Source organism: Peromyscus californicus, unplaced genomic scaffold (assembly GCF_007827085.1).
Source record: "Peromyscus californicus insignis strain IS unplaced genomic scaffold, ASM782708v3 Scaffold_4__1_contigs__length_199733344, whole genome shotgun sequence".
NCBI classification, from domain to species: domain Eukaryota; kingdom Metazoa; phylum Chordata; class Mammalia; order Rodentia; family Cricetidae; genus Peromyscus; species Peromyscus californicus.
The window spans coordinates 100473778-100487468 of NW_026294562.1; the positions used below are offsets into that span (position 1 = coordinate 100473778).

Below are 13691 nucleotides of genomic sequence, written 5' to 3' on the forward strand. Positions count from 1 at the left end.
GGGCTAAGGAGTTAGTTCAGCAGGTCAAAGCACTAGCTACACAAGCCTGACAACCCAAATTTAGGATCCATGTAAAAAGCCAGACGTGGGGTTGGGGATTTAGCTCAGTGGTAGAGTGCTTACCTAGCAAGCACATGTATTGTGATCATCTAGCCTGGAGAAGGCGTCACAGCTGCAGGTACTAGAGACTCTGCCTCAGGAGGAAGGCCATAGCCAACTCCCAAAAGTTCCTGACCTCAGGCACACCAGGCAATTCACAAATAAACGTTTTGAACAGTTAGTGCTGCACTGAGATTCAGAGGAGCCCAAACACTTTTTTTTCCTTGCAGTAGTGGGAATTAAACCCAGGGTCTTTGCATGCTAGGCAAGATCTCTACAGTTGGCTACCTCTCAGCTCTGTGGGAGCCCACAGAGACTTCCTAGTGAGAACTGGGTCAGAATCTGAGCTTGCTTTATCCAGCAGGGCTATGTAAGGAGATGACTTGACCACGGGTGTTTACCAGGTGTTTGGAAGGGTCTACACTTGGCTATATGGTGTGCTTTAATCATGCAAGGGGGGAGGTCTTTTGCCTTGCCCTTTGGCATATTATTAAAAGCCCTTTTGACTAAACCTCAGGTCTGTTGGGTATTGACTCAGGCCCTCCCAAAACTATCCTGTGTTTCTGTCTTCTAGTCTAGGTCTCTCTGGTATTTTCTTATCCCTCTCTCCTCCACCTAAGAACCCACACAGCCCAAAGGCTTTTGTAAGGCCAGATTTAGGGACAAGAAAGTTACTGACTAGTAAATACAGATTTATACACATAGATTCTGGGTTCAAATTGTTCCACTGAATATACTTTCTATTCAAAGCTTTCTGCTGATGATTGTTTTAAACCATGAGTCACTCCTTCCCAAAGGCAGTAATGATCCCTGAACTGGCTGTTTTACGATGGCCTGTTTTGAGGATCAAAAGTCTACTCGTGTCTTGTTGAACTGAGGTGTGAGCAAATTCCAGGTAGATTTAAACCAAAGACATGCAACATCACAGAATTATATAAAACAACAGTGTGTCTGCCTTGTCTGAGTCTTCAGTTTGGACCCCTGAGGCCAGAGGTTAGTCAGCTGGCAATCCCCTTCCTCCACAGCTGACTCAAAACAATGGAGCTGCTGACAGAATTCTTGCTTTCCATGTGCCAGAGATATTTTTCAAAAAGCATGTGCTACAGAAATGGCTAGTGGTTTTAGGAGCATTAAGGATTATTGGTATGGGATGTACTTACTCTTAGGACAAGTACTATTTTTTTTTTCCCCCTGGAGGTGAGGACCGAACCCAGGGCCTTGCACTTGCTAGGCAAGCGCTCTACCACTGAGCTAAATCCCCAACCCGACAAGTACTATTTCTATTAATAAAGAAAAGGAAGGCTGGGCGGTGGTGGTGCTTTTAATCTTTTAATCCCAGCACTCGGGAGGCAGAGCCAGGAGGACCTCTGAGTTCTAGGCCAACCTGGTCTACAGAGTGAGTTCCAGGACAGGCTCCAAAACTACACAGAGAAACCCTGTCTCAGAAATAAAGGGGGGGGGGGGGGGGAGGCTGGGTTGTAGTTCAGCTGTTAGAGTCCTTGCCTACCATGCATGAGGCTTAGGGTTCAGTTCCCAGCATTGCAGAAACAGCATGGTAGTATATGCCTGTATCCCAGCACTTAGGAGGTCGAGGCAGGAGAGTCCAGAGCTCAAAGCCATCCTTGACTATTGGGACTTCAAGGCCAGCACATAAACTGGTGAGCACATACTTGTAATCCCAAATATTTTCGAGGTGGAGGCAGAAAGAAGTTCAACGTCATCTTTGATACACAGGATTCTGAAGTGTGTGCCTTCTTGACTGTATAATCCTCACTCTAACCCTTAGCCTCTAATCCCTAACTTTAACCATAACCAGCCCCTCCCTCCTGCCCACAGTAAAGTATTAGCCTAGAGTGGCTACAGGGACTGAGGAAATGGTGTACACTGCATACCTGCTCCACAGGACCATCTGGAGTGGTCTAAGACTCAACACCACTCCAATGAGGAGTGGCAGAGTTAACCTGGCACCGAACACCAGAGTCTAAGGTGTTGAGTCGCTCCCTGGGAGGAAAGCTGCTGGGTCTCAAAGGAGCCTCCAGAATTGAAGCAGTGAATGTAGCTGAGCTGGGACGCACAGTTCTCACCCACAGGCCCCAGCCCCATATACCCTTAAAGCCTAAGGTTTTGCACTTTCAGATCCTAAACCAACCCCCAGGATGGGCCTTCATGCTGATTCGCAGAATTTGAATAATTTAGGGCCCAGCACCCTCCCTCGGGTGTCCATTTCAGTTGCTCTGTTCCCATGGGCACCGATACGTCAGCCCTGCAATTAAGCTAATAAAACGGTCAATGGAAGAAGGGCTGCTCTCCTGTGCCTCAGACCTCAGTGAGTGCTGATAGAGTTCTTGGCCCTGCTCTGCTGAAAGCAGCAGGCTCACTCAGAGACCAGGTACAGGGAATGGATTCGGGGTTGGGGGAGGGGAGCTGTAGGGGGTTACAGAGGAAGAAGCAAATTGAGACAGAGGTAAAAAAGGGCACTGGTCATACAGAAGGGCAGAAGCTGAGGCCAGAGAGGCTGGGAACAGCAGCAAGGGAGAAACCACAGATTCCAGGGGCCAGGTGTAGAATTGAGGGCAAGGAAAACAGGCTGGAAGGAAGACCTCAGGCTCTGATTCCCAGGTACTACACACATCAGCCAGCTGGACCTATTGTCCTACATCTGTCCTGAAAACTTGCCCACCCTCTGGCTGTGGTAGGGCCATGGAGACCAGGAGCCACCACCTCGGCCTGGGATTTCTGCTCCTGCTGTGTCTCCCTGCAGGTAGGAACCAACCCTCTTCTGACACTGCCGATGCTCCCGTCCACCTCAAACCTCCACCTGTCTTCACCTCCTCAGTGAGAACAAGCTGTCTGGGGAATGTGGAGGAGGGCATGCTGAAGAGAAAGAAGGGAGGCTTGCCTGATGAGATGGGGTGATGGTGGTGGGCGGTAACCATGTAAACACCTCTAACCCCAGTGCTGCAGGGACCTGAGCAGGAAGATTGCTGAAAAATGGCAAGATGTAATTTCAGTAAGAGACCCTGTCTCAAGAGAATAAGGTAGAAAGTGACAGCCAGACATCCAGTGCCCTCCTCTGGCTTCTATGCATATCTGAACACACACACACACACCCGACCACCAAAAGTGTGGGAGACCATGAACCAGGTGATAAGGCTCCAGGTGGGGGTGGAGGGTGCAGACAGCGGCCCCTGAACTGCAGTCAAAGTGGACAATCCCCCTCCTCCATCCTCCAGAATGCCTGGGAGCCGAGGGCAGACTGGCTCACAAGCTGTTTCGTGACCTGTTTGTCAACTATACAAATGCCCTGAGACCTGTGGCAGACACAGACCAGACTCTAAATGTAACCCTGGAGGTGACATTGTCTCAGATCATCGATATGGTATGATGTGGTAGTGGTATAGCTCTGGGATGTGGATCAAGGGAAGAAGGATCATCTAGTTATCCTTTTCCTATGTGTTAATATTAATGATGAAATAGCCATTTATTAATTCCTGTGTACGCATTGGTGGCCCAAGACTTTACACACTGGAATTTATTTAAATTTTTTTTAAGATTTATTTATTTTATGTATATGGTGCTCTACGTGCATATATACCTGCATGCTAGAAGAGGACATCAAATTCCATTATAGATGGCTGTGAGTCACCATGTGGTTGCTGGGAATTGAACTCAGGACCTCTGGAAGAACAGCCAGTGTTCTTAACCACTGAGCCATCTCACCAGCCCCCACACTGGAATTTATTAAACTCCCCTCTACCCAAGCAGGAGTTATCTGAGGGATGAACTGATGAAATGGAGACTTAAGAGCCCACCAAAGGCACACACGTTCAAGCCTGGGTGGGAATCAGGCTGTTAGAGCAAGCTGGGTTTGTGGGTACTCACCAGAGCCCCGTGTGCGTGCACGAAGAAGGCAGTGTGTGTATATATGCATGTCCATTGCCTGTCGCTGCTAGGACGAACGGAACCAGGTGCTGACCTTATACCTGTGGATCAGGCAGGAGTGGACAGATGCCTACCTACACTGGGACCCCAAAGCCTATGGTGACTTGGATGCAATCCGCATTCCCAGCAGTCTAGTGTGGCGGCCAGACATCGTACTCTACAACAAGTATTGCCTGTCTGCTCCCCTTCTCCTCTTTAGAGTTGCCCATCTGCCCTTGACATGCACTGAGTCCCCTCCCAACACCTAATAGAGTTGCTAAGATGCCTTGGAAACTTGCCCCTAGGGCCATCTGTAAGGAGCTCTTCACCTCTCATGGTGCACTTTCAGTTTTCTCAGGCCGGCTCAAGCTGGGTGTTGGCAAGTTGAGAACCCGCGATGTAGTCCAAGCCAGTTGTAGCTCTCAAAGAGAACCGTCTTGAGACCAAGTGCTTCTCTGTGGCAGGTCCACCCTTCCAGGCTCAGGGGTCGCTGGAGATCTCACCAGCCTACGGCCTAGTCTTTGGGGGTACTCCTTTATGCCATCTTTAGGTTCTTTCCGTCTCCTAGACAGTACATAGCATTGTGCATCTTTCTGGGTCCCTCTAATGAGTTTTATAGATGACTCCCTAGGTCACTGTGAGGCTCAATTCCACCTCTGGTTTGCAGAGGCTTTTTATACTCTGCTCCCGGCCCTTCCAAGTCCTTGGCTGCCTCCTCTAGACCTTAAGATTGAAGTGAGTTTAGTAAGCCTAATGAGGCTCACTTCACAGTGCTGCCCTAGACACTAAAGCCTGACTAGTGACAATAGATCCACCCTGTTCGTGGTCCCCGGTAAATCCTGTCCTGCCTGTCCACAGGGCAGACACGCAGCCACCAGCCTCGGCCAGCACCAACGTGGTTGTACGGCACGATGGCGCCGTGCGCTGGGATGCACCAGCCATCACACGCAGTTCGTGCCGTGTGGACGTGTCTGCCTTCCCGTTCGACGCGCAGCGCTGCGGCCTGACCTTCGGCTCATGGACGCACGGCGGGCACCAGCTGGACGTGCGACCCCGGGGCGCGTCTGCCAGTCTGGCCGACTTCGTGGAGAACGTTGAGTGGCGCGTGCTGGGCATGCCGGCGCGCAGGCGCGTGCTCACCTATGGCTGCTGCTCTGAGCCCTACCCGGATGTGACCTTCACGCTGCTACTGCGCCGCCGCGCTGCCGCCTATGTGTGCAACCTGCTGCTGCCCTGTGTGTTCATCTCCCTGCTGGCGCCACTGGCCTTCCACCTGCCCGCTGACTCCGGGGAAAAGGTGTCTCTGGGCGTCACCGTGCTCCTGGCCCTCACCGTCTTCCAGCTGATTCTGGCCGAGAGCATGCCGCCTGCAGAGAGCGTGCCACTCATCGGTGAGCCTGAGAGCATGGGGGAATGGACACTGAGCCAGCAGAGTGACAGCTGCAGGGGGTGAGAGAGGGGGCAAAGAGTAGACCTATCTGAGAGAACACCCCTCACCGCTAGGGGCGCGAAGGAGCCTTGGTGGAGGAAGATCTGGTCCCCATCTCATAATAAACAAACTGTAGTGAGTGATGACTGTATGCCTGGTATTCTCCTGTGCACCTGACATTTGTTCACTCACAGGAGTATCACTATGAACCCATGAATAACCAATAGGTTATTCCAGGTGTACAGAAAGGATCAGTACCTGTTCAGCTTACAACCATAATCTGACCCCCTCCCCCCCCCCCCAAGCAGGGAAAATAATTAGGTAGCAGATATCTTCAGAACCCTAATAGGAATGAGGAGAGGGGAGAACTTAACTCTTATCTATGTCCTTCCCCTCATTGGATTTGAGGGCCTGGTGCTGGCCTTCTATTTGTGATGAGGCAGCTGGGAAGCTCAACAGTCTTCATTTCTTGTTTGGGGCTCACAATGTTCTCTGTCCCACAGGGAAGTACTACATGGCCACCATGACCATGGTCACGTTCTCCACAGCACTCACCATCCTCATCATGAATCTGCATTACTGTGGTCCTAGTGCACATCCAGTGCCTGCCTGGGCGCGGGTCCTCCTGCTGGGACACCTGGCCAGAGGACTGTGTGTGCGGGAACGAGGGGAGCCCTGTGGGCAGTCCCGGCCACTAGAATCAGCCCCCAGCCTCCAGCCTCCAGCTGGTCTCCCAGAGGGGCCTTGTCATGAGCCACGGTGTCTATGCCATCAGGAAGCCCTTCTGCATCATGTGGCTTCCATTGCCAGCACCTTCCACAGCCACCGGGCTGCCCAGCGCTGCCATGAAGACTGGAAGCGCCTGGCTCGAGTGATGGACCGCTTTTTCCTGGGCATCTTCTTCTGCATGGCTCTGGTCATGAGCCTCCTGGTACTGGTACAAGCCCTGTGAGGGCCAAGAACTGGATCTCAGGGAGCTGTGGTCACCTCAACACTACCAGGCAGGAATGACAAAAGCCAGGTGGTTGTTGGTATTCAGATAGGCTAGCTAGTCTCTCCCCAGAGTCAGGAACACCTCTTCAGGACCAGCGCTTCTGACCTCACAGTCCACAAACAGCCTTTGTGAGCTACCTGTCCTAACTAAGGAGGATCCAAAGCCTGTTTCTCCCTTAATTCCAATGTGATTAAGGTCAAAGTACAGACTTGGAGAATAAGACTCAATGTCAGTTGAGCAAGCTGGTGCTCTCCTGTAATTCCAGCACGTGGAGGCTGAGATAGGAGGATTGCCATAAGTTCAAGGACAGCCTGAGCTCCAGGATATTTTATCTAAAAAATAAATAACCATCTGTGTCTACACTTGGAATGATAGTTATTAGCTGGGAGAATCCATGTTATTTTTATTTTGTTGAGACAGTCTCACGATGTACCCCCTGCTGGCCTGGAACTTGCTGTGTAGCCCAGGCTGGCCTTGAACTCACATAGACCCACCTGCCTCTGCCTCTCCGAAGGCAGGTGCCCGCAGGTGCTACCGCTCCTGGCTAGAGTGTAAGTTACTGACTGAAGGGACAAAGCTGCACATTTGCTCTCATCCGTAGCAGCTGCTCTCACAGCTCCTCATCTTGTTTATCTCTGCTAAGGCTCTCGGGAAGGAAATTCACTGTCTAGTTCGTTTCCAGAACAGAAAGTAGTGCAGAGTTTTGTCTCAGAGCTTCAATCCATAATAAAGGAGAGTGGGCCCAGCACCTCCTCTGTGTCCTGTCTTCTCCTTGGGGCCACATCCAGAAGTTGGGGATCCAGGTTTGTCTTTATAGATAGGAATCTCAGGATTCACAGATCAATGCAAAAATTATATCTTTTTAAAAATCACATTTATTTGTTTTATTGTGTGTGTGTGTGCGCGTGCTTGTGCACCAGGGTACATTTGTGGAGGTCAGAGAACAATGTAGGTAGTTGGTTCTTTCCCTCTGCTATATGGGACCCAGGGATCAAACTCAAGTTATCAGGTTTAGTGACAAGTACCCTTTTTTTTCCGCCAGCCTAGAAATTACCTTTCCGGTAACAATAGCAGAAAAAAAAAAATCGGCCTTTCACAGGACCCTGAAAGAGGGCCTAAAACTTTCTCCTGCTGTCCATCCTTATAGCTAGACACAGCCACCCTGTTCTCACACACTGACATTAGAGATCTTAAAAGTGGCCCAGGTGAGCGTAGTGCAGGGATCACCACTCACAGGATTGGTTGCTTTCTCGCTGTCATACAGCTTCTGGCACTTTCTTTGTGCCTTCTTCCCAGTCCTTACCCATAAGAGGTTCACAGCCTGACCTGGGAAATACTCAGGGACCAATGGAAACGGAGAGAGAGGCAAGTACTCTAACCTAGCCAGGTGGCAGAAAAGTGAACAAGAACTTTCCAGGTAGACTTGGGAGTCATTTAAGTGACCCTGCATGTCCCATGGCCAAGTGCTCTCCCCCATCATCTCCCACTCACAATGAGTTGAAGTCTTCTGGCTCCAAATGAGTCTGTGCCTGTCCCAGAGTCCTCTGACTTCCAGTCAATTCTCCTCCTGCAGCCCTGAGCAAGGTTCAGTCTCCAAATTCTCTTCTGTGTCTCCACCGGCAATGGGTCTGGAAGGTCATTACCATAGAAGGTCCCAGAGTTCCCCGCAGATAGACTGATTCACCAGGATCCTGCTATAGTTAAAGCGCACAGGTGACCAACATTCTTCAGGCAGGGCCAGTCAACATCTGGTAGGTCACAGGAGGCCTGTATTCTCTGGAAGAGTCATCAGCACAAGGAACCAGAGCAATAGCAGGCCCGAACAGGAGGTGGAGATGAAGCCCGGGGCTAAGGGAGGAAAAGAGATTTAGGAGCAGTGTGAGGACATGGAGGTGAAAGGCAGAGTGAGCTGGAAAGACTAACCCCCAAAGTGCAACAAGAGACAGGGATAAGAGACCAGTGAGGGCCACAGTCTCCCATTCAGAGACCAATCAGCTCTAACCCCACCACCTCTGACACAAAGGAGCCACTACACTGCACTGTGGATAAGCCTCGAGAGCAGAGATCTGAGAGACATCTAGTGATGTTGAAACTGGCTTCTCCATCCATGCCCCGGTCGGAGTAGTGATGGGTGGGAATGTGGAGGCAAAACTTCTAAACTTTCCCAAGGCTCAAATTATGCACCATCTGAATGTAGAGGCCCAAGTGGGATACAGTGGTCTGCTTGGCCAGCATCCTAGCACCCAGGAGGCAAAGGCAAGAGAATGGCCCATTTGAGGCCAGCCTGAACTGCACATGAGTTCTAGGACAACCTGGGCTACAAAGCAAACTCCCCTGTCTCAAAAACAAAACAGAAGGCCTGGTTTGAAGTTGGAGACTCAGCTTCTGGTCACTCTGCTGCCTTGGCCAAGTCTCTGGTCTCACTTTGCTACATGAGGACAGTATCCCAGGTTTTACCAGTAGACTGCTGTGTGGCTGGGGGTAGGGATTGTCATAGTGGGCACTTGGCAGTTCACCTCTGCGGCCAGGCGACAGACACGATTGCTCACTAGCTGTTTGGTGAGGGATTGGTTGCTGCTTTCTGACCTCTGTAAAAGCGGCTGATGCTGAACAAGGTGGTACACGCCTTTAATCCCAGCACTTGGGAGACCGAGGCAGGTGGATCTCTGTGAGTTCCAGGCCAACCTGGTCTACAGAGTGAGTTCCAGACCAGCCATGGCAGCACCGAGAAACCCACTCTGGGAAATAAATAGTAATAAACTGTACCAGTGCCGTTGAACTCTGCTGAGGATTCATGGTGTAAAGAGCCGGAACTCCTAGAACAATTATGTCAGGGAAAGTGGAAGGAACAGAGGCTGTGACTGTCTTTCCTGCCTACTGGTTACCGATCCTAGAAGGAGGGAGCATTGGGGATGGAGCAGGAAGTGTGGCTGGGAGCTGTGAGGGGATTGGGGGGGGGGGGCAGTTAATTCTTCTTTGGAAGTGGCCTCTTCCCACCTAAATGAGCAGTGGCCCAGGTAAGCCCTGGCACAGCAGGTGTATAAGAGAAGACCCACAGCTGAAAGGGATACAGGTGTCTTTTGATCCTACTTGCTTATTACAAATTAGGAAACTGAGGCACAGGGAAAGAATCGTTAAGTCCGAGCCCAGACTAGAGTACAGTCACGCTGCATCCAAGAGTTGGCTTTGACCGTGGAAAGCAGGTCTGAAGGAGCCCGAGGGCAGTAACAGGGACACTGGGTTTGCAACCAAAGAAAAAGCCCCAAGGGAGAACACTGCAGGGAACCGCCTCGCAGCCTGAAACAGGGCCTGACAGTGGCCCTCCTCTGAGAGGTTCAGATGCTGCCAGAGCCACACACACACATACACATCCTCTACCAGGGTCAGCGATTCCCTTCTTAGGTAAAGAGGTGGGTTTATAAGAATAAGAGGGGAGTCTAGAGAGGGTCCAGTCCTGGGACAGCCTGCTCAAACGACTTCATCTCTTACCTGAGCTATCCAACCAGCAGGGCCCAGATCTGCACTTCTTTTCTGAAAGGAAGAATGTGGAATCAATGCTTCAGTAGCTCTCTGGCTGCAAAGGACCCTCAGAGCTCTGATGATCCAATCTTGATTCTCTGTAGTCCTGCTCCCTTAGGGAGGACCTCCCTAGATCACATTCACTTGACCTGAGTCCTGAGGACAGAAGGGAGGCAGCCATGGAAGCCAGGATCTCGTTCTGGCGCGCTCCTGCACTCTGGCCTCCTCACCGCACTCCCAACTCACTTTCCTGTGCCCTGGCCCAGACAGGGAGGCGCTGGTTTGTGTTCTTGGCCTGCTTTCCTCATGGCTCCTGATGCCGTTCAAAGTCGGAACTGAGCCACATTGTGCCTCCTCCCATTTCTGCCATGGTCACCGTGCAGGTCAACTGTCTGCCTCTTAACTATGAAAGTGAGGTCTCACTGAGCTAGGAGCAGTAGTCCACAGCCCACCAGGGGTTCAGAACAGGTCCTCCTTGTTGTTCTTCCTCTGGCTTGACAATGGACCGAGCAGATGGAGGAGGAACAGCTGACATGCTCCTGACCACAGGTTGGCACAGGTAAACTGGAACTTAGAGGCACAACACTGACCTGCTATTTCGCTCCCCACCCCTGCCCAGCATAGGCTACTGCATATAATTCCCATTCTATCTAGTAAAATTGTAGCTCTCAAAAACTGAGCTTGGGACTTTTGCTCAATTATGTTTCTTAAACTTTGTTATTAGCGTGTGAGAGATGGGGGAGGAGTGCTTCCTAGGGTATGTGGAGGTCAGAGAAAAGCCTGTGGAGTCAGTTCTCTCCTTCAGTCTTTATACAGGTTCTGAGGACTGAACTGGAGACGTCAGGCTTGCGGGGCCAAACTCCACCGGCCGAGCCATCGACGTGTTCCCCCTTTACTTAGTTCTGTCAACAAATGCCTTGGTGTCAATACTGTGACTGCAAAATAATTCCTTTCCAGCTTCCAGCTGGGACAACAGCCTGATTCAAGTGTGCCTGTCCTTTCAAAGGCCCTGGCCGCCTCTCCTCCATTCCTGCATGTGTCTGTTCCCAGCACCCCTCCCAACTCCCATCGCCTTTATTGCCTGCTGAGCGCTGGTATCACAGGTGTGAGCCACCACGCGCTTGAGCCTTTTATCATTTATGTATGAATCCCTTGGCTGGAGTAGGGGTTGGGGTTTAGAGTTGCCAAAGCTCCTGGCAGATACGGGAAGCCCATCTTTTTGTAGGACCGTCTGGCCTTGCTCATTCCTCACCTTTGATGTATTCGCAGTTGTATGTGCTACGTTTGCCCAGAGCGCGGAGATAGATGCGTGCGGGACCCTGGGCAGGTCGGCTGGAGTTGATCACCTGGAAAGTCTCAAAAGGGGGGATCAGCACCTCCTCCTCTCCAGGGAAAAAGGAGTAACCCCTGATCGGGGCTCCGAGGCAGGTCCAGATACCAAAGAAGGTGTCCTCGCCAAATTGCTGGGCGGCAACGTTCTTGAGGGACGCGGAAGCAAAGCCTCCCAGCCTAACGGTGGCGCCGGGCCCCGCTGGCCGGAAGCGCAGGCCATGCACCCCCCTGTACACCTGCCGGCACCCGCGAGATCGCTGGCTCCCGAGCAGCTGCAGGGCCTCGGTAAGCAGGAAGTGGAGGGTCTTGAAGGAGAAGCGGTGGAGGTAGTGTGCCCGGGAGCGGCCCGCCTCGCGCACAGCCGCGTTGAACTCCTTGTGCAGGGGGCTGTTGGCCGTGTAGGCCAGGAGCGCCACCCCGTGCTCATCTCGGAAGCCCGGGGGTGGAGGGGGCAAGGGGGTTGAGCTGAGGCCCCACGTTGACCCCCAGGCCGTGCGCTCCTGCCATTGGGTGTTGGCCAGAGTCCAACCATCCGCATACACTTTGTTGGCCTGGAACTCTGAGTGGTTGAGATCTGGCAGAGCTGCTGCCATGTCTGCTGCACAGCCAGCATACTGGTCGTCAAAGGACGCTGGGGCCATGTCCAGGGGTGTTTCTTGAGAAAAGATGTCTAGTTGTGTGATGGAGTGACTTTGAACCTGAGGGTAGGGGAGCATAAGGACTGAGAAGGTGGTTGGTCCCTAGGAAAATGGGAACCCAGTCATCAGCGTTCCCCTGATCTGAGAAAGGGCCTGACTACCGAGAAAGGCAGAAAGAACCCCAAACACATCCGGAGGGGAAGGGGGTTGGGAACCACCAGCTGCAAACTCCCCAGACTAGGTTTTCAGGAGTCGCCTAGGAGGGGACAGATGGGTTCCCAGGGACACTGGACATCCTTCCCTCTGCTTCCCTTCCTACTAGACATGGAGCTGGTGGATGATGACCATACCTGAAGTCCATCCCTGAGGCCCACAGACACCAGTAGGAGAGACATCATGGCTGGAATCTTCATGTTGGAAGTGACCCTGGGGAAGCTGCCGTCTCTTGTTCCTCATCAGGAAAATCGGGATGTTAATCTCTACCCCTTAGTAAACATTAGCTGACAGAGGGGTAGAGGACTCACACAGCCTCCGGCTCCCCTGAGGGTGGTTACACTGACCCACAGTGGCTCTAAGAAGGAGGCCCGACCTCGGGTCAGGACAGGAGCAGCCATCTCTAAATCAAGGCTGGGGCTGCATTGCATGGGACTGCATTGCGTGCTGTCCCTTTTCTGTCTGTCTGTCTATGTCTGTTTGTTTTAAACAGGGTTTCACATATCCATGCTGACCTGGAACTGGGTCCTGAAACAAAGATGACCTTTAATCTTTGACCCTCCTGCTTCCACCTCCTAAATGCAGGCATAACGGATATGAGCTACCTACTTATTTTACTAGAGTAAGACAGACGTGTTTTATTACAACATAATGCTTGTTGTAAGAAGGTGAGTGTGTGAAAGATAGTCTCCTTTTTCCCTTCTCTCTGTTTACCCCATTCCAGCCTTACACACTCCTGCCCATGGAAGGAGTGGCCAGTGATATAATATGTCTTCCAATGCCTTTCTCAGAAAATATTTGAACAGTATAATTAACTGTTTCCTTTCAATGCTGGAGGTCAAACCCAGAGCCTTGTGTATGCTAGACAAGCACTCTCCCATTGAGCCTCTGAATAGTATAATATTAAATATATGTACACAGATCACACCCCCACACCCCCACACATACACACGATGTTCTATATGCAGTGTCTTAGATTTGTTGTCCTTTTTTTTTTCCAAAGAAAAAATGCTTACATATACACATCCTGTCAATATATCCTTTTGAGGAACAATTCGTCAGGGATTCCTTCCAAGTCAGCACCCTCACATCTACCTTTGTCATTACGATAGTCACATGATGTGTTTCATGGGCTAGTCAAACCATTGAATGGGCACATGGATTTTTTTTTTTATAATGTTCGGTTTGCTTTGAGGCAGGATCTGACCCTGTAGTCCAGGCCAACCTTAAACTCACTCTGTGTCCCAGGCTGGCGCCTGTGAGCATGTCGGTTGGTTACACTCAGCATAACGCCACTTCCAAGTGATCTGCCAACCTCGGCTTCCTGAGTGCTGGGATGACAGGCGTGCCCCCGTGCCTGGCCTGCTGATGGCTTTCCAGTGTTCGTTGACGTGGTCTGGAAATCTATGTACACTGATGTTGCCATCACCGCTCCGAAAGTTACCTTTTGTACTTTATTGTCATCTACCCTGTGCTACTGCCAGTACCTGGCACAGTCAGGAAGGAAATGGAAACGAATGTGCTTCAGAGAAAGGGTGGACATGGT

At 51.3% G+C, this 13691-nt stretch overlaps 2 protein-coding genes across 3 annotated transcripts; one reads left to right on the forward strand and one right to left on the reverse strand.

The window, feature by feature from the left end:
- Window positions 1–2456: 2456 nt before the first annotated feature.
- On the forward strand, window positions 2457–7179 carry Chrna10 (cholinergic receptor nicotinic alpha 10 subunit). Its single transcript, XM_052763235.1, has 5 exons — window positions 2457–2860; window positions 3333–3478; window positions 4053–4207; window positions 4879–5411; window positions 5953–7179. Exons 1-5 carry the CDS (start codon window positions 2800–2802, stop codon window positions 6399–6401), a joined length of 1344 nt encoding a protein of 447 aa, XP_052619195.1. The 5' UTR covers window positions 2457–2799; the 3' UTR covers window positions 6402–7179.
- A 232-nt stretch (window positions 7180–7411) lies between these two features.
- Art1 (ADP-ribosyltransferase 1) lies at window positions 7412–12345 on the reverse strand. 2 transcript variants are annotated; one of them, XM_052713875.1, is made up of 4 exons: window positions 12283–12345; window positions 11215–11308; window positions 9933–9974; window positions 7412–8291 (listed from the first exon to the last, which is right to left on the reverse strand). In XM_052713875.1, the coding sequence occupies exons 1-4, from the start codon at window positions 12343–12345 to the stop codon at window positions 8200–8202; spliced, it is 291 nt and encodes a 96-aa protein (XP_052569835.1). In that variant the 3' UTR covers window positions 7412–8199. The 2 variants fall into 2 exon arrangements, with proteins under 2 accessions (XP_052569835.1, XP_052569834.1); XM_052713874.1 differs by having other exon boundaries at window positions 11215–11992.
- Window positions 12346–13691: the final 1346 nt, after the last annotated feature.